This window comes from Mobula hypostoma, chromosome 6 (genome assembly GCF_963921235.1).
Source record: "Mobula hypostoma chromosome 6, sMobHyp1.1, whole genome shotgun sequence".
Taxonomy (NCBI): domain Eukaryota; kingdom Metazoa; phylum Chordata; class Chondrichthyes; order Myliobatiformes; family Myliobatidae; genus Mobula; species Mobula hypostoma.
In genome coordinates this window covers 177,417,315-177,441,354 of record NC_086102.1, presented here as the reverse complement: position 1 = coordinate 177,441,354, position 24,040 = coordinate 177,417,315, and the positions used below count along the sequence as shown (strand labels likewise).

Genomic DNA, 24,040 nt, shown 5'->3' with positions numbered 1-24,040 from the left:
CTTTCAGCACCAGGTTCTTTACTGCACTCTTCTCTTATTTTCCAAAATGGTCCTGCATTCCAAGAGAATATTTGCACTAATGTCCCCACGCTTGAAGTGACAGGTATGTTCCATACTCCAGTAATTAGAACAAACAGATGGACACCGGGAGTTCCCAACATTTTTTATGCCATGGAACAACCAGCATTAAGCAAGGGGTCCGTGGACCACACATTGGGAACCACTGCTCTAGACACTGTACAGTCATTAGAAGTGATTTGCTTCAAGAATTACTGGAGTCAGGGATGGTACCGGAGGACTGGAAAATGTGACACCCCTGTTTAATAAAACAGAAAGAAAAAAAGATATGAAGTTATAGGTCAGTTAGCCTAACCTCAGTGGTTGCTAAGATTTTAGACTCCATTATTAAGGTTGAAATTTCAGAGTACTTGGAAGTCAGCAGTTTCATTCAGAGATCTTGCCTGACAAACCTGGTTGAATTCTTTGAGAAATAACAGGAAGGAAAATTAGTGGATGCTGTTTATTAGGATGGATGGAAGACCAGCTGACTGGCAGAAGTCAAAGAGTGGATATAAAGGGGTACTTTACAGGAGGGCTGCCTGTAACTTGGAGTTCCACTAGGGTTGATGTTAAGACCACAACTTTTCCCTTCATACACTTCTGATCTGGATGAAGGAACTGACGCCATTGTGCCCAAGTTTGCAGACTATATCAAGACACGTAGAGGAAAAGGTGATGTTATGGAGGCAGGGAGTCCCTAGGACATCTTGGACAGTTTGAGAGAGTTGGAAAGAAATAGAAGATAAGATCATAAGACAATAGGAGCAGGATAAGGTCATTCACCTTTCCATCATGGCTGATTTATAATCTCTCTCTCTCTCAACCCCATTCTCCTGCCTTCTCCCCATAACCCTTCACACCCTGACTTAACAGGCACCTATCAACCCCCGCTTTAAATATACTCAATGACTTGACCCCCCACAGCAGATATGGCAATGAATTCCATAGATTCACCACCCTCTGGCTAATGAAATGCTTCGTTATCTCTGTTCTTAAAGGATATGGTTCTATTCTGAGTCTGTGCACTCTGGTCCTAGACTCCCCCACTATAGGAAACATCCTTTCCCTATTCATTCTACCTAGTGCGGGGTTCCCAACAGTTAATGGGATGGGTCCGTGACATAAAAACAGGCTGGGAATCTCTGCTATCTAGGCCAATCAAGATTTGACAAGTTTTGTTCATTTGTTCCTAATCTGGGGTACAAGGACACCTTGCTTAAAAGTATTGGTCCATGGCATTTAAAAAAAGATTGGGAACTCCCGGTTTAGATAGATGGATGATGCAGGAAAATTTACATTTAGATAATGTAGGAAAATGTATGGTAATGCATTTTGGTAGGAAGATTAAACTTGTAGGCTATTTTCTAAATGGGGAGCAAATTCAGAAATCAGGGATTAACAGAGACTTGGGAGTCCAAATTCAGAATTCCTTCAAGGTTAACTAAGTCTGAGTTTACAGAAAATAATGCAAATGCAATGTTAACATTCACTTCAAGAGGATTAGAACATAAAACCAAGGATGTCCTGCTAAAGCTTTACATGACTCTGGACAAACCACATTTGAAATATCCAAAGAAATTTTGCACACCGTATCTGAGGAAAGATATACTGGACTTAGAGGGTCCAGAAGAGCTCTGTATTCAACAGAGCTAAAAAAGATGAAGTGTGCAAGGTGAGGAGGGGGTAATCTCATTGAAACCTGCTGGATATTGAAAGGACTTGATTAGGGAGGGAATAGAGAGAACATTTCCATGACCAGGGAAGTCTAGGAACCAAGCAAACCACTCAGAGTAAAAAAGCATCTCTCTAAAACTGAGATGAGGGGGTTTCTCTCCAGGGTGTGGTGAATCAGTGGAACATTGCCATAGATGGAAGTGCAGGCCAAGTCATAGGGTGGATTTAACATAGAAATTAATAGTTTCTTTATTGGTAAAGGGGTTGAGAGTAACAAGAAGGTGGCAGGAAAGTAGGGTTGGAAAAAAAAAACAGCCATGATTGAATAGTGGAGCAGACTCAATGGGCTGAATGGCCTAATTTGGTTCCTATATCTTATGATCTTCTACCTGTAATATTACTTTCCACAGATTACAGCAACATTTACATTTTCTATTCATTTTCAAATGCCTGAATAATCATCAGTGCCATTCTTATATCACAGTTGTATCACAGCCTGGTATGTAAGCACTTATGCCTGAGAATGGAAAAGTCTACAGGAAGTGATGGATACAGCCCAGTCTATCACAGGCAAAGCCCCTCCCACTATTGAGCACATTTACAAGGAGCACACACCATCAAGGACATCTATCATCCAGGCCATGCTCTCTTCTCAATACTATCACTGGGCAGGAAATACAGGAGCCTTAGGTTCCACTCAACCAGGTTCAGGAATAGTTATTACCTTACAACCAGCAAGCTCCTGAACCACTGTCAGTAACTTCACTCACCACAACTGACTCATCAACCCGCCGACCCACTTTCAAAGTCTCTGCAACTGATGTTCTCAGTATTATTTATTTATTTGCATGATTTGTCTTCTTTTTCACGTTGGTTGTTTGTTAGTCTTTGTTAATGTATAGTTTTTCAGATATTCCTTTTTTTAAAAAAATTTCCTCTAAATTCCTGAAAGAAAATGGATGTTGAGGTAATATACAGAGACATACAAGTACTTCGATAATCTCTGTAAATAGCAGCGGTATGGGGAGTTTCTGTCTTTGTATTTAAGAGTGCACTCAGGAGAAAATATTCAGAGAGAATGCATTAAATCCAAAATGGCAGTATTTGCACCAAATTGCATTGACATCACTATTTTTCTACTTCTCACACACCCAATGGGCATTACGATACCAATATTATGTCTGCAACTCACTAGTATATGTACATTTTTTTTAAAGAATGGGTAATGTAGTCACGAATTTCTTTCAATATATCATAATGATATAACCAGAGGAGGAATGTCATAGCACATTCATTTTATCCATCCCAAGGGATCCCAAAATACTTTTAGCACAATTTAGCTCTTCTCTATCCAGAAATGTACACCAACACACTTATCTCCTTTACTTAGCTTCTTAGTAAAGGAGAGTTTTTTCGTCTACCTCCAACAGTTATTTCTTTCATGTTTTAACCTGTGCCTTGGATTTCAATTAAAACTACTTTGGTCAGTGTCTTTCTTTCTCACAACTGACAATTCTTTCTATGTCCATATGGTCACCTAGCAGCCAGCTCCTTTCCCGGCTTTTCTCACATCCATTGCCACTAGGATTCAGCATTTTGATTCGGCACTGTGCTGCCATAGGTTCGTGAATATTCCTCTTGTTTCTTTGCAACCAGAACTATATGCCAATTTCTGCTACATTGAAACCTTTCCAGTTTGCTTATCATTTAAAAAAGTCAACTGACAATGCCTTAGACTCTACTCTCCACTCCGTCCTGTCCCACCTGGAAAATGGTGCCTCATATACCAGGATGCTGTTTATCAACATCAGCTCAGTGTTTCATACAATCATCACTCAGAAGCTGGTCGGTAAACTGCCCTCGTTGAGTCTCAACACCCCTCTCTGTAGAAAGACCACAGCCAGTCCACGTTGGCAGCAACATCTCTCACTCTACCACGCTGAGCACCGACACTCCCCAGGTTTGCGTGATCAGCTCACTGCTGTTCATGCTGCAGATGCATGACTGTACTGTTAGATCCAGTTCAAATCCAATCATCAAGTTCACTGAGGACACAACAGTGGCTGGCCTCATCGACAATGATGACAAGATAACGTACAGAGTGGAGGTAGAGCAGCTTATAGAATGGTGTGAGCACAACAACTTGAGTCTCAACGCCAGTAAGACGAAAGAGCTGATTATGGAATTCCAGAAGGGTAAGACGAAGGAACACACACCAATCCTCATAGAGGGATCAGAAGTGGAGAGAGTGAGCGGTTTCATATTCCTGGGTGTCAAGATCTCCGAGGATCTAACCTGGTCCCAACACATCAATGCAGTTATAAAGGTGGCAAGACAGCGGCCATACTGCATTGGGAGTTTGAAGAGGTTTGGCATGTCAACAAATACACTCAAAAACTTCTATAACTCCACAGTGGAGACATTCCGACAGGCCGCATCACTGTCTGGTAAGTGGTGGGGGTGGGGGGTGCTACTGCACAGAACTGAAAGAAGCTGCAGAGGGTTATAAATTTGGTCGGCTCCATCTTGGGTGCTAGCCTACAAAGTACCCAGGACATCTTCAAGGAGCGGTATCTCAGAAAGGCAATGTTCATTATTAAGGACTTCCAGCACCCAGGGCATGCCCTTTTCTCTGTTGCCATGGGGTAGGAGGTACAGAAGCCTGAAGGCACACACTCAGTGATTCAGGAACAGCTTCTTCCCCTCTGCCATCCGATTCCTAAATGGACATTGAACTCTTGACACTACCTCACTTTTTAAATATATAGTATTTCTGTTTTTTGCACAATTTTTAATCTATTCAATATAGGTATACTGTAATTGATTTAGTTATTTATTATTATTTTTCTTTCTATATTATGTATTGCATTGTACTGCTACTGCTAAGTTAACAAATTTTACGCCACATGCCGGTGATAATAAACCTGATTCTGATTCTAACAAGACTAAAGAGATGATTGTGAACTTTAGGAAGATGCAGACTGACTACACCCCATTGCACATAAGCAGCTCCTCCATGGAGAGTGCAAAGGGCACCAAGTTTCTAGGAGTGCACATAAAATGTCCTGACCAGCTGCATCATTGTCTGGAACAGGAATTGTAACACATCTGGCTGCATGACCCTGACAAAGGATTGCGAGGACTACTGAAACGATCATAATGCATATGTCTGTCTTCCACCCATCTAAGATACTTATGAGGAGTGCTACAAACATAGAGCCCTTAGCATTGTCAAGGATCCATCCCATCCATCCAACAATCTCTTTGACCCCCTACCGTTAGGCAGGAGGTACCATAGCACTAAGACAAGGACTGTTAGGACAGGAAATAACTTCAACCCGTTGAAATGAGACTGCTGAACGCCCAGGTCTCAACACTTAACAAAGTGCCAGTAGCATTTCACTTTTTAAACATGTCATAAATAATCTTTACGCTAAATATTAATCTTCTGGAATATAATTTTTATTTGTTAACTCATTTCTGATAATATTACTTTGTGTTACATATCTGTTATAGGTACTGTATCGTGGACCTTGGTTCAGAGGAACATGGTTTCATTTGGCAGTATAAACGTAAATGGCTGAATGATAATAAACTTGAACTCGAGATACAGTATTTATCAAACCATCTAGTTAAAGTAATATAGTTTAATTCTTCCCTACTCTTGCAACAAAAAGAAATTGAGATGTCTTGCCTTATAATTACTAGAGTCAAGAATTAGAATTTGGGAGTGGTGATAATTGTGGAAGTGGGAGTCTGAAGAGAGGCAATAACCTGGAGAGGCTTTAATATGTAGGTTTGTCATTCTTTTCAGCTTCATCTTCAGAAAAGTAGATGTGGAAAAAAAACCCTTACCTTGTAAGTCACAGATAATCCTTGATTTTTGGATACTTCATGCAGGACAATCAATGTTTAAGTGCAAGATCCAACACAATGCATTGGGTCCTTTATTGGCCTATGATCAGAACCAACATTTACTTTTTACATGAATAAAGGATGCCTCACTTTTGATCATATTCAGTGCGCTTACTGCCAGAAATACTGTATGTTACAAATAATCTAGTTAGGACCCAAGAAACGACGAAATCAAAGGAGACAAAATGTTCTTTCTAAAAATAATTGTTACCTCAGATTTCCAGCATCTGCAGAATTTTATATTTCTAGAGAAATTGCCCTTTTCTCTCACATATATTAATCGTAATGTCAGAACAACCTTACACATGGAGTTTATAAAAATTTGTAAAGAATTCTAAGATAAAATAACATACCTAAACAAGTATTAATTTAGAAACAATGATTTCTGTTTATTTCTAAGAATATACTGCGTTGCTGCCTTTCAGCTAATTATAGAGAAATTTTATCCTAGTAAAGTTCATGCTCTATTTTCACCTATGTATTTAGATTGTTTCTGACATAACTCAGTGCAGTAACAGAAAACACAAATCTCAGTTGCCCACAAATTATACTTTTAACCCAATTTGGGCATAAAAGAATCTTTTGTTCATTGCTTCAGCTTGACATTCACAATGAGTCAGAGCACAGAACTGGCTAGAACTGGTCAGGACAAGTTTCTGAGGCATGCACCAAACATCAGGCTAAGCTTACTCAGCCCTCCGTCAATCAACACAAAACTGGATGTTCCCTTCCACCTTTTACACAAAATTGTAACATCACTCTCAGCTGTCACCAACAAATATATGCATTATCCAAATATATTTGGATCAGACTGGAAATAATTAGCTAGTAATCATTCAAATCAGCTAGCACATGGAGTTCACACACGCGGTTCACAATCAGATAAATACTGTACGTAATTCCTTTGAGAAACCTTAACACTTGTCAACCAATTATTGCAGAAGACTTGCAGACAATACATCAGGTGCGGTCTGAACAGCTCTATCAGAAATGTCTTTTAAGATTACATATTCACATCAAACTCATTACCTCAATAGAATTTGAATGATTTCAAATTGAATTTAAAAATCAAATCTAATTTTAAGTAATCCCTCTATTGCAGGGGCTCCCAACCTTTCTTACGCTGTGGATCAATACCATTAAGCAAGAGGTCCGTGGATCCCAGGTTGGGAACCCCTGCTCCATTACCTATTTAATCGTCATTAAAATCATTTTTAATAATAGCCATCTTTGAGTCTGAGTTATTAAGAACTTATTTTCTTCAAAATTTTAATGATAAAGCCATTAAATTTCCAATAATTTATTGTCAATAATTACATCCAGACCACCAAGTGTACTGCTCCAGGAGGAGGACAAATTTGTTGTTGGGTTTGGAGGCAGGGGTTCAACTCAGGGCTAACAATCCTGACTGGTAAAACAAAACTGTTATAGAAACAGCAATGAGGAATCCTTCTACATCTGATGTGACAGTATTCCCGAGTCTCCACCCAGGACTTGTGTGACTGACAGTAGTGAAAATCGAGAAAGTTACAAGATGAAGGAAGCCCTGAACACTACCAGAGATGGAGGGCTTTCATTGCTGCCCTAAACAGGAGTGGCATAATGGGCAGCAAGAAGAGGACCACCAGGTGTACCACATCCATATATGAACACAAGGAATCTTCATTACAGCATTAATGATAAATACAACACTTTCTGCCACTTGGCTATGCTGCATACAATAGAAGCTGCCATTCACTGCACGTCTTATGAATTAAACTTCACACGTCAAACATTTCATTGAGGGGGAGTGATTACAAGCTCATCTGCAATCAGTGGCGAATAAACAGGAACAGAAGCTTAAGGAAACTGTGTGCAAATAGAAAGAGGCCCACAACTTTCTGTGGAGCAGTGGATTCCTGCTTCTCTGCAGGAGCAACAAAATGCAACTGCAGGAGGAAGTGAACAGGTGAAGCAGCATCTGCTGAGATAAAGGAACAGTTTACATTTCAGATCGAGACTTAACACCAGTTTCTCCAGCAGCTTGTTTTATTTTTTTGCAGGCGTTCTCAGCTATTATTGTGCCATGGACAAATACCTTTAGCAAGGAGTCCATGGACCCCAGATTGGAAACCCTTGATCTATAGTCTCTTCTTAAGCAGAAGGTAGATTAACTGCTCTGATGACCTGGGGAGAGGTTGGGGGGTGGAAAGTGGGTGAGGGTAGCAGAAGGTAGTGCTTTGTTTTTTATTTGGGCCATTTTCCTCAGATATTAAGCATTTACTTGACACTGTTTAAGTTGTTGATACTCATGACCTAATCATTTCCAACCATCATTATTTTGAACATGGACTCTTTCTCTTTGAAAGGAAGGGGAAAGGAAGGCGCCCATATCTGCTCAGTAAACATGAACCAATCAGATTCACTAGAAATTTGCTGAATAAAGGTAAATAGCAAGAGTCCAATACTGAACAAGGGAGAGGGGATGTGAGGAGTACGAGAGTGCACATATTGCATATTAGAGGGTTCGGTTGCGATGCTAGGTGGCAGGATGGAGATAGGTCTCTAACAAAGGAGGTGTAAGGTGCTAGCCTGCAGGTCACCCTTGGGCATGGTGTAGAACCTGCCTAGCCACATGAAGCTATGGGAGCAAGTAGCGGAAGGTTTTATGAGCTGCTGGTGCATAACACAAGTCCTGGTCATGTGACCATTGACGACAGGTAATCTCTGAAGAGTATTGATAATGGCTGGGCTCACCTATCTTGGACAGACATTGCCCACTACCACTTCTGAAGTAAAATTTGCCAAGAACAATAATGGTCAAGGACCATGATTGCCCACGTCCTATGACTCATAATGATGGCAATGATACCATACTTAGCTGTGGAGGATAATGGCTCACCAGCAGGGACACTGGGATACGAGTTCTTGCTCATATCGGGGAAAAGACTCAAAATGATAACTCAGAGAGATTTAGTGTTGATATACTTGCTTTGTACAAGGATACAAAACCTTGCTCATCTTTGAAAACAAAAGAGGGTAAATAATGTTAAACACTCAGTCATACAATGTTAAACACTTACTCAAAGAGTCATACAATGTAGGGTAATGCCACACTATCTTTAATTTCTCAGACATTGACATTACTCTTTCTTTTGGCATTATGAGACTACTTTTCATATACTACAAAGGTGAATATACCATTCAGTAATGATCAACATTGTGCTCAGAACAATCTATACTGTCCTCCATGAAACTGGATTCTGGGAACTAAACACTAATATGAGGCCCTCAAATCTGATGCTGAACAGATATAACAGTAAAAATAAGAGAGGCTAGTCTCCTGGAATCCAGATTTTAAAGTGCTTAAAAAAAAACAATCTATCCAGGTAATCTGCATTCACTAATGTGGTAGTGGTCAATAGATAGAGTCAAAACGATCTGAAGTCTGGAGAGGAGAAACAGCACACTGTTTTAATTTGTAATGTGTGCTTAGCCTATGGAAGTCATGCATGAAATTCTTCCTCAGCTGTTAATATCATGACTACAGCAACCAAACATAATTACACTATTATATGTAGAATATCAGAGTAACAAGCATCAAATAGAATTAGTTAGTGAATCCCACATCCAGGCCTGCACCTTATAAAGAGGAGGTGGAAGCTAAATGTCAGTGTTCACATCTCTGCTAAGTGTTGTGCACTATGTTGATTAATAAGCTCAGTTTGGCAGGATTGGTATCAATTCGCATTACAGAGAGTTACACCATCAACTGACTACATACCTCTCACATGAGCACATAATCCTCTTGCTGCCATGGACACATTCCATTTAGGAGCAGAATTAGGCCACTTAGCCTCTCTAGAAACTTCCTCCACTGCTCAATGATAATGGCTGAATCTCTACATCAGCCCCATTTTCCCATGTTATCCCCATAACTTTTGTTTCTCTAAGTGCCCATAAACCCATAACGTTTGACTATACAGAATGAATGAGTTTCTTCACTCTCTGGGCAAAGGTTCACCACCCTCTGAATGAAGACATTTTTCCTCATTTTTATCCTAAATCCTCCAAGAGGACTACAACCTTGCCATAGGGCTTGAAGGCTTGCGTACTTCAATGACCCACAGAGCTATGTTGGCAGGAATCAGGGCCTTATGCTTTGACTCTTGGAAGAGGAGCTTAGGAGAGTCAATAGCACCTAATGGCAACTCCTTTGCTTGCAACTTCAGAAACAGCTGCATTTCTATCTTTAGTATCTCTATTTTTCTCTTTCAAGGTTCTTTTGAAGACCCTGACTTGGAGTTACACGCTGACTACGGTTCTTTGCGGGAATGGGACCTGCTCTTGGGGTTTCACGACTGGCCATTATTCAACATGCCAAGGGTGCGGTCTAAGAGCTTAGCTCGCCTTTGGATGTCTGAGATTTCGTGGCTCTGGAGACGAGGGGATCAGTGTCTTGGCAGGAGATCGGTGTGTCGTGGGAGTCAGGAGATCTAAGGCTGTGTGCCCAGTGACCTGAGATCTTCCGGCACAGAGCTCAGCAAAAGCAACGTAATGGACTTTTAACATTGTAAACCAGTGAGTTGTTTATTATGTGTCCCCTCTCGCTGTGAAACGGAGACACCACTTTCTGAGAGAGAGCGACAGAGACAGAGACACTGTGGTATGTCAAATACCGGGTGAACAAGTAGTCTTTAGGGTACTGCGAGTCTGTGTCTTTGCTGCACACTTGAGTACCGGGTGGTGGGTGCAGATTTTTTTTTGCTGGTGGAGCGAGGGGGGAATCGTTGCTTGCTGCCACTTATTCGTGGGAGGGAGGGGAGCTGGGGGGGGCTTTGGGGTTCTAACGTTTAACTGTCATTCATTCTTTGGGGGCACTCCTCTGTTTTCGTGGATGGTTGTGAAGAAAAAGCATTTCTAGATGTATATTGTATACATTTCTCTGACATTAAATGTACCTCTGAAACCCTTGGTCACCCATGCCAAGCAGGTCAAAGAGTAGTCACCAGACCAAGAGTGGTCCACGGGTCCTCCAGGTTCAGGCATTCAGCTCAGGGCTAACAACTCTGATTGGTCAAAAATAGTTATTGAAACAGAAATGAAGAATCCTCTAAGTGTGTGCAACAGAGAGAGATGGAGGACCTTCAGTGGTGCCCTAAACATCAGCAGCGGAACAGGCAGTAACTAACTATCCTAAATGGACTACACTGTTTAGAAACTTTGTCCCCTGATCCTAGACTCCACAGTTAGAGGAAGCAAACTCTTAGTACCTGATTTGTCAAACCCTTTAGAATTCTGACTGTGTTTTAAGAATTCCTCTCAAGCTGAACTTGTGAGAATACAAATCCAGTCTGTTCAATCACCTTTCACATGGAAAGCATGCCATCCCTGGAACTAGTCTAATGAATCGTTGTGCACTCCCTCTGTGGCAAGTACATCCTGTCTTATACAAGACGACCAAAACTATACACAATACTCCATTATTCATTAAAGCCACGGCTGATCTGACTGTAATCACAACTCTGCATTCCGGTGTTCCCTGGCAACCTCCACCACCAACCCCCTCACCCTGTTTATAAAGAATCCATCTAACTCTGCCTTTAAAATATTCAAGGTCTCTGGTTCCACTGCCTTTTGAGGAAGAGAGCTGCAAAGACTATTGAATCTCCAAGAAAAAGGCATTTGTCTTAATTATTTAAAATGAGCCAACCCTTACTTTTGAACTGTGACCCCCTGGTTCTATATTCTTCAATCTTCTCCACATCCATCCCCTTCAAAACAACTCAGGATTTTATACGTTGACCAAGTTACCCTTCAACTCTTCTAAATTCTAAATACAAGCCCAACCTTCCCTCATAAGACACCCAGCCTTTTCCAGGTTTCAATCTTGTACCCACTTCCAACATAATTACATCCTTCCATAAAAATGAGACAAATACTCACGATATAATTTCATCAGTGTCTTATAGAACTGGAGCATAACCTCACTACTTTAGTATCCAGTTCTCCTTGCAAACAAATTCTGTTAGCTTTCCTAGCTATTGCATTTTCATTTCTGCAGAACTTGTACCAGAAAACATCCGGCTCCCTCTTCATTTCAATACTCTGTCATCTTGCACCATTTAGATCAGGGGTTCCCAACCTTTTTTTTAATGCCATGGACCCTTACCATTAACCGAGGGGTCCATGGATCATGGGTCATTTTATGCTCCTTTGAACGCTTTTGCCGCCTAAATGAGCTCAATTTACCATTTATCATGATTAGCAATAACATTTACACTGCTAATTATAAACATTTTTCCACACTGGCCGTTGAAAGATACATCAAGGAGGAATCCAATTTCCTCCTCAGAAGTTATTCGCTAACAATGGAATCGAAATTAAATTATCAGTGCAAAAGATGCATCGTTATCAATATACATCCAATACAAATGAATAGCCCAACTATTTTAACTAAAATAGCAGTTTATGCCTTTCACTCTGGCTATTGACGTGATGAAGATGCACAGCTGTGTCGCAGTGCCTGTGGTCTTATTAAATAGAAGCCTGAATAAATGTTTCCCAAATAAAGACTAAGAGAATTATATTGAAATGATGCAAGTGAAAATTCTTACTTCCCACAAAAGGAGGAAGAACTAGGCTTAAAACATCTTGCAGCATACAAGTTTCTAGGTATCAAAGTCTGGACATCTAGAAGCTATCAGTTCCACAGCAGTACAAAATCAGTCACGTTTATACCAGTTGACCTTTCAGTCCGAGACCCTTCATTGGGACTGGGATGAAGGGGGGAAAGCCACCAGAATAAGAAGGTGGAGGGAGGGGAAGGAGGACAAGCTACGAGGGGTGATTGATAAGTTCGTGGCCCAAGGCAAGAGGAGATGAGTTATACAGCTCTCATTACATGCACATACAGGTCAACTCTGAGTGATTATGCAGAAAGTTTGACGTTAAAAAACTCATCAGTTAATAACTCATCATGGGTGATTGATAAGTTTGTGGCCTAAGATAGAAGGAGATGAGTTTTTAAACTTCAAACTTTCTGCATAATCACTCAAAGAGTTGACCTGTAGAGAGTGATCACCGTGGAAAGTGGAGAGAGATTGGGAAGTAAAGATATGTTTAGTGGTAGGATCCCTTTGGAGATGGCAGAAGTTGTGGAGAACAATGTGTTGGATGTGGAGGATCACTGGTTTGCAGGTAAGGACAAGAGGAACTGTTAAGGCTGAGGAAAGATGGGTGAGCAAGGATGTACAGGAAATTGAGAAGATGCGGGTGAGGACAGCATCAATAGTGGAAGAATGGAAACCACATTCTTAACAGACGACAATAGTGGAAGAAGTATTCCTACTTCTGTTTTATATAGATCCTAAATGTACTATGCAGCTAGTTTGATAGGCTTCTCCGATCACCTTTTATGAGGGGTGATTTTTTAATAAGTTCGTGACCTAAGTAGAAGGAGTCAATTTTAGAAAACCTAGCACATTTATTTTTCAACATAGTCCCCTCCTACATTTACAGACTTAGTCCAGCGGTCGTGGAGCATACGGATCTTGGACCTCCAGGAAGTGTCCACAGCAGGGGTGATTGCAAAGTTTGTGGCCTCAGGTAGAAGGAGATGAGTTATACAGCTCTTGTTACATGCAGGTCAACTCTTTGAGATACTGTTCTGTTCTGTTCTATATTCTCATAAACATGCATGGCAGAGTGTGGCACCATGTAGCATATCAGAATGACTATGCAACGACAACAGATAAAACCACACTTTAAATGTAAAAGTCTTGAAGTCAATGCCGATGCAAGCATTGTAGTTACAGCTGGTGAACGGAGAGTGAAATACCAAAGGCAAATTAAATACCGCCAGTAGTTGTTACGGGTTCAAGACTAAACCTATTGTGCGCATGGTAGTTTGAAAGATGGCCAATGTTGGGTGACATGTCAAAGCTTCCAAAGGCAAACTCAAGCAGCTGAAAGGCACCCGAGGTGAAATTCATGATGCTCCATTGCAGATCTTAAAGTCAAGGTCACCACCTTGTGTAATGAAGCCAAAACTGAAAACAGGAATTGAAATAATTCTTATAGAAAAAAATAATTCAATCTGTTAAGCATCATGAATGAGCAGGATTTATTGTGCTCATGGTAAAACATGACAGATGCATTAGGGTTTATGATGATTATATGCCAATTGTTAACTGAGACTCATTCCTGGAACAGTAAACCATTGCTAGAATATAAAATATTTGCAGATCTGTCTGGAGGGTATCAGTTCATGAAGTCAGATATGCATCACATTTGTCAAAAAAAAAATTCTCTATTAAAAAATGTTGTTACATACTGTAGAATCAGCTTGAAAGACTGGAATGCAGTAATGTACACTCAGTGGCCACTATATAAGGTACATCTTTCTACTGCTGAGTTGGAACCCTCTTTGTACCCCCGACCCACCCTTGAACAGCCCAAATTCTTCATGGCATGGATTCAACAAGGTGCTGCAAACACTGCTCAGAGATTCAGGTTCACACAGTTGCTGCAGATGTGTTTGCTGCACTAGGCTGAAACGTTGACATGACACAGGATGACCACAGATTCATGTCCTCTACCATCTGCATGTCACAGTAGAAACTGAGATTCGTCAGACCAGGCAATTATTTGCTATCTTCAGCTGGCCAGTTTTGGTGAGACTGTGCAAACTGTAGCCAAAGCTTCCTGTTTTTAGCTGACAGGAGTGAAACCTGTCATTTTATTTAATACACAACCTTTAACATCTGTATATCTCCTACATACTGTACATTTACCTTTCCAAAGTGCTCCCTCGCTGGGAGCCAATAGTAAGGGATTCTAACGTGTGTGCACTCTGTAAACAACACAATCGTTTAACATGGTATGTGCATCAATAACAGAGGAAGGACAACTCAATCAAATTACAAGTTCTTGGTGGCTCGTTCATCAGTATTGGATTACAGGAGTTTTACTGTGTACTGTTCAATTACTGGGTAAAAATAGAAACCTGTTAGACAAATTTCCTCATTAAGTACACTCTTGTTAAACAAGTATCAAGCCAATTACAACAACTAAAAACTTTTAATATTATTATAGTATTTTAATTTTTAAAAAAACAGAAAATACTGAAAACCAGAAACACATGAGATTCTGCAGATGCTGGAAATCCGAAACAACACATACAAAATACTCAGCAGGTCAAGCAGCTTCTGTGGAAAAAGAAGCAGAGTTAACATTTCAAGCCAATGTCCTTACATTAGAACCCACTTTAATACCCTATTAAAAATATGGCAAAAACAAAGTGGAAATACATGAAAGATAGTTAATGGAGTAAGTTGAAAAAGAAAAAATTTAAGGATGCATGGACAGGTTAACTGAAGGGAATAACTTTGATAAATTGAGCTGAATATAGGCAAGCACAAGTACATCCATTTTCAGCCCAACAGAAAGTCTCAAAAATCTCTAATTAAAGAGAAACCAAACAGAGCTGACAAAGTGCCCCAGACCTGAGATGTTACACAGATGTCACACGACCTGCTGAGTGCCTGCAACATTTTCTGATGTTATTATGGAAAAACAAATGCTCAATTGTGCAAGGTGCATAGTGTAAACAAAGTTGTAGATGAATCTTCCATTTCTAACTGTAACAATCAGCAAAAATATCCAATTACAAAATTAAATTGTACAGCATGGAAACAAACCAGTTAGCTGAAGTCATCCTCATGGACCAGAGGGTACTCTTCCACATCCTGCTTCACAGCTTTCTATATCTAGGAAATTCAGGTGTTAATCTAGAAACTTCCTAAATGCTCTCAAAAAGCTAGCTTCAACCACTCCCTCTCAGACAGTACATTCCAGATCCTTACGACTCTCTGGGTGAAAGTGATCCCCCTCATATACTTTACAAATTTCTTCCCCTTCCCAGAAGTACATGCTCTCTAGTGTCATATACTTCTGACAGAAAGTTTTCCTAAAGTTTACAATATCTATACCTCTCAAATTTTTTTATACCTCAATCTTTTCCTCTTAACCTCCACTCCGATAAGAATAGACCCAGCTTTTCTAGCCTCTCCTCATTAACGAACTGCTCCATTGTAGGAACATCCTGGTGGATCTCCTCTGCACCCCTTACTGCTTTAAATCTCTTCTATAGCACAGCAACCAGAATTGCAAGCAGTACTCCAAATGAGGTCTGATCAAGGCTTTACAGAGTTGGAGCATAACCTCCCAACTTTTACATTCAATGCCATATTAAAAAAAATGAAAACCAGCCCACGTCTTCCGAACAATGTTATCTACCTCTATTGCAACATTCAAGGATCTATGAACTTGTATTTAAAAAGGTCCTCTTTCCTCAAAACTCCAAGATTATGCCATTTATGGTGTATGAACTAACCTCATTATACATACCCTTCTGACTATCTGGGAAACTGCACCTGCCATTTTTCAGTCCATTTCAGAAACACAAATCTCTTTAGCCTAAGACTGGCTTCCACGTTATCAACAGCATATAAAGCTTTAGCTGGAGCCATCTGGAATACAGCTTTCAGTTTTGCTAAACTGCTTGAGAAGGACATTTTGCCCTTAAAAGAGAAATGATGTTAATTCATCATAATAAATGGTTGTCAAAGCCAAACCCCACAAAATTGGCACTTGAAGGCTGTGTGTGATGCAATCGAGAATTTTAAAATACTGAAACAAATGACATGCCAGAGGAATTCAATAGGTCAGGCGAAGGAAAGTAGAAAGTCAACTCAGCTTCTCATTTCCTCGAGATACTGCCTGGCCTACCCAGCTCCATCAGCAGCTTGTTTTCACTCCAAATTACAGCACCTTGCGTCTCCATTTAAAATATTGAAGTTTCATAAAGCTAACTCAGTAAATGGCTTCAACTTCAATATCAGAAAGGACAAAAAGGGACATAACCCTTAAAAGTCCATTCAGGAGGGAAATTAGGATGGACTTATTACATACAAAGGATCTTACAAAATTGAAACTCCTCCCAAAATAATTGGAACCATTACGGAACAGAAAAATATATTTTTGCTTAGTTTTACCATCATAGCTCAGGTAGTAAAATGCAGAAATGAAGTAGTAGAGTAATCTATAATTTATTGGGTTGAATTTTCTTTTCCCTTTTCTATTGTTACTCCATAACTGTTTACTTTATGGGTCTGCAAGATCCAAGTTTCATTTTTAAGAGGAAAATTACGTGAAACCAGAAAAACAAGAGAGGTCTATGAGTTTATAGCCTAACCAATTTTCGACTTCATCCCCAGCTTTGCCTGAATATTGATTCTTCCAAGCAATTCAAAAGCTGATAAAATGCCCTCCACTTGCTTGGGATGGAGCAAAATGGATATAGAAATATACAAGACATTCCACATTAATGACAAAGCAATTTGCTTTCCTGTTCTACTAATGTAGGCATCCGTCTTATTCACCAACAGTGTTACATGGCTGAGGAGCATACCATGCACAAGATGCAGTGGAGTAGCTAGCAACAGAGAGCACTACTAACTATGAACTATCAATTTTTTTTTTTAAAAAGGTGAAAATGATGGACCTGATCATGCTTCCATTTAGCCAGCAGTTCCACTGAAATTCACTGAGTATCGGCCACTTCAGGAATATGAAAGTCAGGACTGCTCAAGGCACGAGCTCCCACTCCACCTCTGGACTCACCACCAAGTTTGGTAACGGAGCAACATAAATTCAAGAGGAACCAGACTCATAGTGCATCCATCCCCTCAGCTTTATGCCAGCACGGATGGAACAATAAGTTGTCAAAAGGCCCCAGATTTTTCCTGGAGCAGGACCTCAGAATAGGTCAGACATACAACCTGTACCACTTCATAGAACACCACTCAGAGAGTGTTTCAGCACAGCCTACCATCAACATCCAGAGAACTGATAAAGTGAGAGAGACTTCACTAGACCAAAGTGAATGCATTATATTGTTATAATCCTTACACATGAATCTGAATTATTATTTGAGTATGGAGTTTGTATTTAAAAAGGGACAAAATAAAACCTTACTTTTGGGCACGTGGCCAAGCGGTTAAGGCGTTCGTCTAGTTATCTCAAGGTTGCTAGTTCAAGCTAGCTGTGGCAGCGTGTTTGTGCCCTTGAGCAAGGCACTTAATCACACATTGCTCTAGTGTCTGTGCGAGGAGGGGCGCCCCACACAGACTTCCAATCTGTGCCTTGTAAGGCATGAAAATGCCCGACGCAAGCCTCTCATGGTCTGAGTCAACGTTCCCTCCCTCCCTTTGTTACAATGGTAGGAGATCTTGGTTAAATTTCACTAACATTTAAATGGGAAATATAAATAACAGAATCAGAGTTCTACTGGTTCCAAAAATCTTATTCACAAAAACTGGAAGAAATGACACAAACTTTCCATGGACCTTCTGCTAATCTAATAACAAGTGATCAAGAGATCCTTCAGAAATTAATGGTGCAATTATCTTCACACATCCTGAAGAATTCACAAGTATCTAGTGATTTTATTTTGCTAACTTGTCAATATGAATACAGAGATTTGAAACCACATCATTAACATGATAAATAAATGTTCAAGTTAAGCAATTGTGTACTGTTGCTCTAAACTTACTGTTACAGCAGACCTGAATTCAATTCAGGTTTTGAGTTACACATTAAGTTGTAGAATTCTTCAAATTATTACAATTTTTTATTATTGTGTTCTTTGTGCTTATTGTGTTTTGTATGCTGCATTGGTTCAAGAGTAACAACCATTTCATTTCCCTTTCCATTCATGTACCGAAGAATAACAATAAACACAATCTTGAATCCTGAAATACAATTACCTGGAAACAATGAATGAACATTTTTAATACAAGCATGAAACTAAAGTGATTCATCACCTAAATATTGGTACATGTCGAATCGTGGAGAAGCAATGTACAAATTGTACGCCACTGACCGACACTGTTGGTTCACATCCAAGACGTTCAGATGAAAAGCTGCAAGGACCAAGCTAAGACCAGGTATTACTATAACAGACAGTGAAGGTGAAATTAGAGAGATGGATTTATACCGCTCTTCACAGTGATTTTGCTTTACCTTCCAAATCCTCCTTTTCAAAATGTGTTTTCTGAATACTGTATGTTCCCCCTCTGTCCACCACGGCTTCTTCATCGTTTCTCTGTCAAAATATAACAAATGGTTCCTTATTTACAAAATTATCAAAAGAGAATTATAATTTACCTAATATACATATTCAGAGATGACATTTAAAGAATATTTAACAGCTGTAATTATCAACTCAAATTCTTCACGGCAACTGGTTTCTTCTGTTTCGTGGATAACTGCGGAGAGTAGGAATTTCTGGTTGTGTACTGTGTACATTCTGATATTAAATGGAACCACTGAAACATTTATAGGATTCAATAACATTTGTATAATGCTCAGCCAGCACTATTTTCATTCATATTTCAATCTCTATTCATTGATCCAATCTCTTTCCATGCAATAACCCCACCCACATGTAATGCAATTTCTTAATGGCCCAACTTCCTACTGACTATAGTTCCTCTTGGTTCATTTCCCACCTTCAACGATAGTTCAACACCCCCATTCAAATACAGTCCTCTAATGATTTAACATTCATCCATTGTATGACCTCCCAATATGGAATGACTCAAAACTGTCATGAACTTTTTTGTTTTTGTGGTGACAGTACAGTGTAATACATAAAATATTACTACAAGTTACAGTAATACAAAAATAAATAATAGTGCAAAAAGAGTAGAAAAGTTCTAGGTAGAGTTCATGGATTTGTGGCCCATTCAGAAATCTGACGGCAGAGAGGAAAAAGTTGTTCCAAAAGCAATTCAGGCTCCTGTACCTCCTCCCTAATAGCAGAAATGAGAAGAGGGTCTGCCCTGGGTGGTGAGGAGCCTTACTGCTGCCTTCTTGAGGAATTGCCTTTTGAAGATGTCCTCTATGCTGGGGAGGCCAGTGCCCACGATAGATCTGGCTCTATTTACAACTCTCTGCAGCATTTTCTGATCCTGTACATTGACGCCTCCATACCAGATGGTGACGCTCTCCACTATGCATCTGTAGAAATTTGCTAGATTCTTTGATAACATACCAATCTCCTCAAAATCCTAACGAAATATAGCCGCTCTCATGTCAGCTTCATAATTGAATCAATATGCTGGGCCCAGGAGAGATCTTCAAAGGTGTTGACACCCAGAAACTTGAAACTGCTCACTCTTTCCACTGCTGAGCTTTCTAAGGACTGGAGCATGTTCCCCAACTTCTCCTTCCTGGAGTTCACAATCAATTCTTTGGTCTTACTGACACCACTCAATCAGATGATCTATCACTGTCAAATTCAAGGAGAGGTTAACCAGACTCAGCCCTCTTGCTTGAAGATGCTTCAGGAATAATCAGGAGCACAGGTGATGTACTTTATACTTTATTGTCGCCAAACAATTGATACTAGAACGTACAATCATCACAGCGATATTTGATTCTGCACTTCCCGCTCCCTGGAGTACAAATATTAAAAATAGTAAAAATTAGTAAATATTAAAAATTTAAATTATAAATCACAAATAGAAAATAGAAAAATGGGAAGTAAGGTAGTGCAAAAAAAACCGAGAGGCAGGTCCGGATATTTGGAGGGTACGGCCCAGTTCCGGGTCAGGATCCATTCAGCAGTCTTATCACAGATGGAAAGAAGCTGTTCCCAAATCTGGCCATACGAGTCTTTAAGCTCCCGGAGGGAAGAGGGACGAAAACTGTGTTGGCTGGGTGGGTCGTGTCCTTGATTATCCTGGCAGCACTGCTCCGACAGCGTGCAGCGTAATGTGAGTCCACAGACGGAAGATTGGTTTGTGTGATGTGCTGCGCCGTATTCACGATCTTTTGCAGCTTCTTTCGGTCTTGGACAGGACAACTTCCGTACCAGGTTGTGATGCACCCTAGAAGAATGCTTTCTGCGGTGCATCTATAAAAATTAGTGAGGGTTTTAGGGGACAGGCCAAATTTCTTTAGTTTTCTCAGGAAGTAAAGGCGCTGGTGGGCCTTCTCGGCAGTGAACTCTGCTTGGTTGGACCAAGTCAGGTCATTTGTGATATTGACCCCGAGGAACTTAAAGCTGTTGACCTGTTTCATTTGCGCACCACCGATGTAAATTGGGTCGTGCGGTCCGCTACTTCTTCTGAAGTCAACAACCAATTCCTTCGTCTTGCTGACGTTGAGGGATAGGTTATTGCCTTCGCACCATGCCACAAGTTCTTAATTTACTCTCTGTACTCAAACTCATCATTACCCGAGATACGGCCTACAATTGTTGTGTCATCAGCAAACTTGTACATTGAGTTTGATGGAAACTTGACTACACAATCATAGGTGTACAGTGAGTACAGCAGGGGGCTGAGTATACAGCCTCGTGGGGCACCGGTGCTCAGAGTGATTGTAGAGGAGAGCTTGTCCCCTATTTTTACAGCCTGGGTCCTGTCTGTGAGGAAGTTGAAGATCCAGCTGCTGAACTGAGTGCTAAGGCCCAGGTTCCGGAGCTTAGGAATCAGTTTATTTGGTGTGACGGTATTAAAGGCAGAGCTGTAGTCAATGAAAAGGAGCCTTCCGTATGCATCTTTATTCTCCAGGTGTTCTAAGGAGGAACGTAGGGCCAGAGAAATGGCATCTGCCATTGACCTATTTCTCCGGCATGCGAATTGCAAAGCGTCGAGGTTGACCGGTAGGCTGTGGCTGAGGTGTGCCATAACCAATCTCTCAAAGCACTTCATAGCAATTGATGTCAGAGCCACAGGTCGATACTTGGAGCATGGGTCAGTAGGAACTATAACATTGTGGCCATTACAGAAACTTGGCTGTCACAAGGGCAAGAATAGCTGCTGGATGCTCTAGAGTTTAAAGGGTTTCAAACAGGACAGGGAGGGAGGTAAAAGAAGTGAGGGAGTGGCATTGCTGATCAGGGATAGTATTGACTACTGCAGAAAGGGAGCAGTCTTGGAAAGTTTATCTACTGAGTCCTTTAGTCCCAGACTTTTAAAGTTTCCCACACAGGATTATCAATGGTTCAATTTAATATCAGAGAACATAAACAACAGACAACCTGAAATCCTTGCTCTTCAAAGACATCCATGAAATAGAGGAGAAAAACCCCCGAAGAATTAACGACAGAGAATGTTAGAATTCCAACGCCCCCTCCCACACGCAAACAGCAGCAAAAGCATCAACCACCCACCATGCAAGCAGTAGCAAAGCCCCCAAAGGCCATTAACTAGAATCCATCAAAAACTATTGTTTCCCCCCCCCCGCCCCCCATACGTCCACGTCTCAGACAGGCTCTCTCTCTCACTAGTGATGGAAGAGAAGAAGAGTGAGAGAGATACAACAAGAGGGAGACTGACAGCTCACTGTTTCGATGCTTCGATAGTTTTCTTTCCAATGATGTGCCAAGTACTATAACTAAGTACTTTTCTCACATTCTTTGGCAGGCAGGCTAAGATAATGGAGAGATTAGCATATTAAATTGGCACCCAAGATACTCCAGGCTAAAACGTGTTATGAAAAATCGTGACATTAAAAATAATTCTGGTAATTATTTGCCTATGACTCATCAACATTATGTGCCGTGTCTTATGACATAGGCGATCATGACCTTTCCATGACCATGACTGTGGTTTGCAACTGCCTTCCTCTGGGCAGTCTCTTGACAAGATGAGGGACCCCAGCCATTATCAATAGACTTCGGACATTGTCTTTCTGGTGTCAGTGGTCACATAACTAAGACTTATGATATGCACCAGCTGCTTCGATAGCTTCATGCAACCCTGATCAGGAGGGCAAGCAGGTACAACACTTTGCCCAAGGGTGACCTGCAGGCTCGCAGCCATAAACCTCCTTTGGTAGAGATGAATCTCCACACTGCCACCCAGCCTATGAGTATGAAATTTATTATTAGGATCCAAAGGGAATTTCTAGAATGCCCATGAGATAGCTTTAAGAGTAGCTCAATCTTGAGCCCACCAGGGCATCAGCTATTCTGGATTGGGTGATGTGCAATGATCCAGAATTGATTGGAGACCTTAAAGGTGAAAGAACCTATAAGGGCAAGTGATAATAATTTTTTTTTGAGACGAAGAAGCTAAAGTCAGATGTATCAATACTACAGTGAAGGGAGTAAAGGGAATTACAGAGGCATGAGATGAGAAGTTGGCCAGAGTTGATTGGAAAAGAACACTGGCAGGGATGACGGCAAAGCAGAAATGGCTGAAATTTCTGGATGAAACTTGGAAGGCACAGAATAAAAACATACAAAAAAAAAAGGAAAAAGTATTCTAAAGGCAAGGTGACCCAGTAGGGGCAAACAAGAGAAGTCAAAGCCAACACAAAAGCCAAAGAAAGAGCATAAAATAGAGCAAAGTTTAGTGTGAAGTTAGAGGATTGGGAAGCTTTTAAAAACCAACAGAAGACAAATAAAAAGTCATTAAGGTAAAGATGGAATACAAAAGTAAGTTAACCAATATTATTAAAGAGGAAACCAAAAGTTTCTTCAGATACATAAGGCGTAAAAGAGAGGCGAGAGTGGATATCAGACTGCCAGAAAACGATGCTAGAGAGGTAGTAATGGGAGATAATGGAATAGCAGACAAACTGAATAAATATTTTGCATCAATCTTCATGATTGAAGATACTAGCATGAAGTGTATGAAGTTGCCATTACTAGGGAGAAGGCTCTTGGGATATTGAAAGGTCTGAAGGTAGATAAGTCACCTGGGCCAGATGGTGTATAGCCCAGGGTTCTGAAAGAGGTGGCTGAAGAGATTGTGGAGGCATTAGTAATGATCTTTCAAGAATCCCTAGATTCTGGAATGGTTTCGGAAGACTGGAAAATTGAAAATGTCTCTCCACTCTTCAATAAAGAAGAGTGGCAGAAAAAAGGAAATTATAGGCCAGTTAGTCTGACCTCAGTGGTTGGAAAGATGTTGGAGTCAATTGTTATTGATGTTTCAGGGTACTAGGAGGCACATGATAAAATAATCCATAGTCAGCATGGATTTCTCAAGAGAACATCTTGCCTGACAAAAGACATAACAAGAAGGATGGACAAAGGAGAATTGGTTGATGTTGTGTATTTGGATTTTCAGAAGGCCTTTGACATGGTGTCACACAGGAGGCTGCTTAACAACCTACAAGCCCATGGTATTACATGGAAGATTCTAACATGGATGAAACAGTAGTTGATTTGCAGGAGGCAAAGAGTGGGAATAAAGGGAGCCTTTTCTGGTTGGCTGCCAGTGACTAGTAGTCTTGCAGAGGGGTCTGTGTTGGGACCGATTCATTTTATATTATATGTGAATAATTTGGAAGATGGAATTGATGGCTTTGTTGCAAAGTTTGCAAACGA

At 40.5% G+C, this 24,040-nt stretch overlaps 1 protein-coding gene across 3 annotated transcripts in view; it reads right to left on the bottom strand.

The window, feature by feature from the left end:
- LOC134348634 (sodium-driven chloride bicarbonate exchanger-like) overlaps positions 1-24,040 on the bottom strand; it is a 258,317-nt gene that overhangs the window by 197,975 nt on the left and 36,302 nt on the right. For all 3 annotated transcript variants that reach the window (XM_063052328.1, XM_063052326.1, XM_063052327.1), the window contains exon 2: positions 18,715-18,796. In XM_063052328.1, the coding sequence (XP_062908398.1) occupies positions 18,715-18,796 (82 nt within the window). The remainder of the gene's footprint in view (positions 1-18,714; positions 18,797-24,040) is intronic.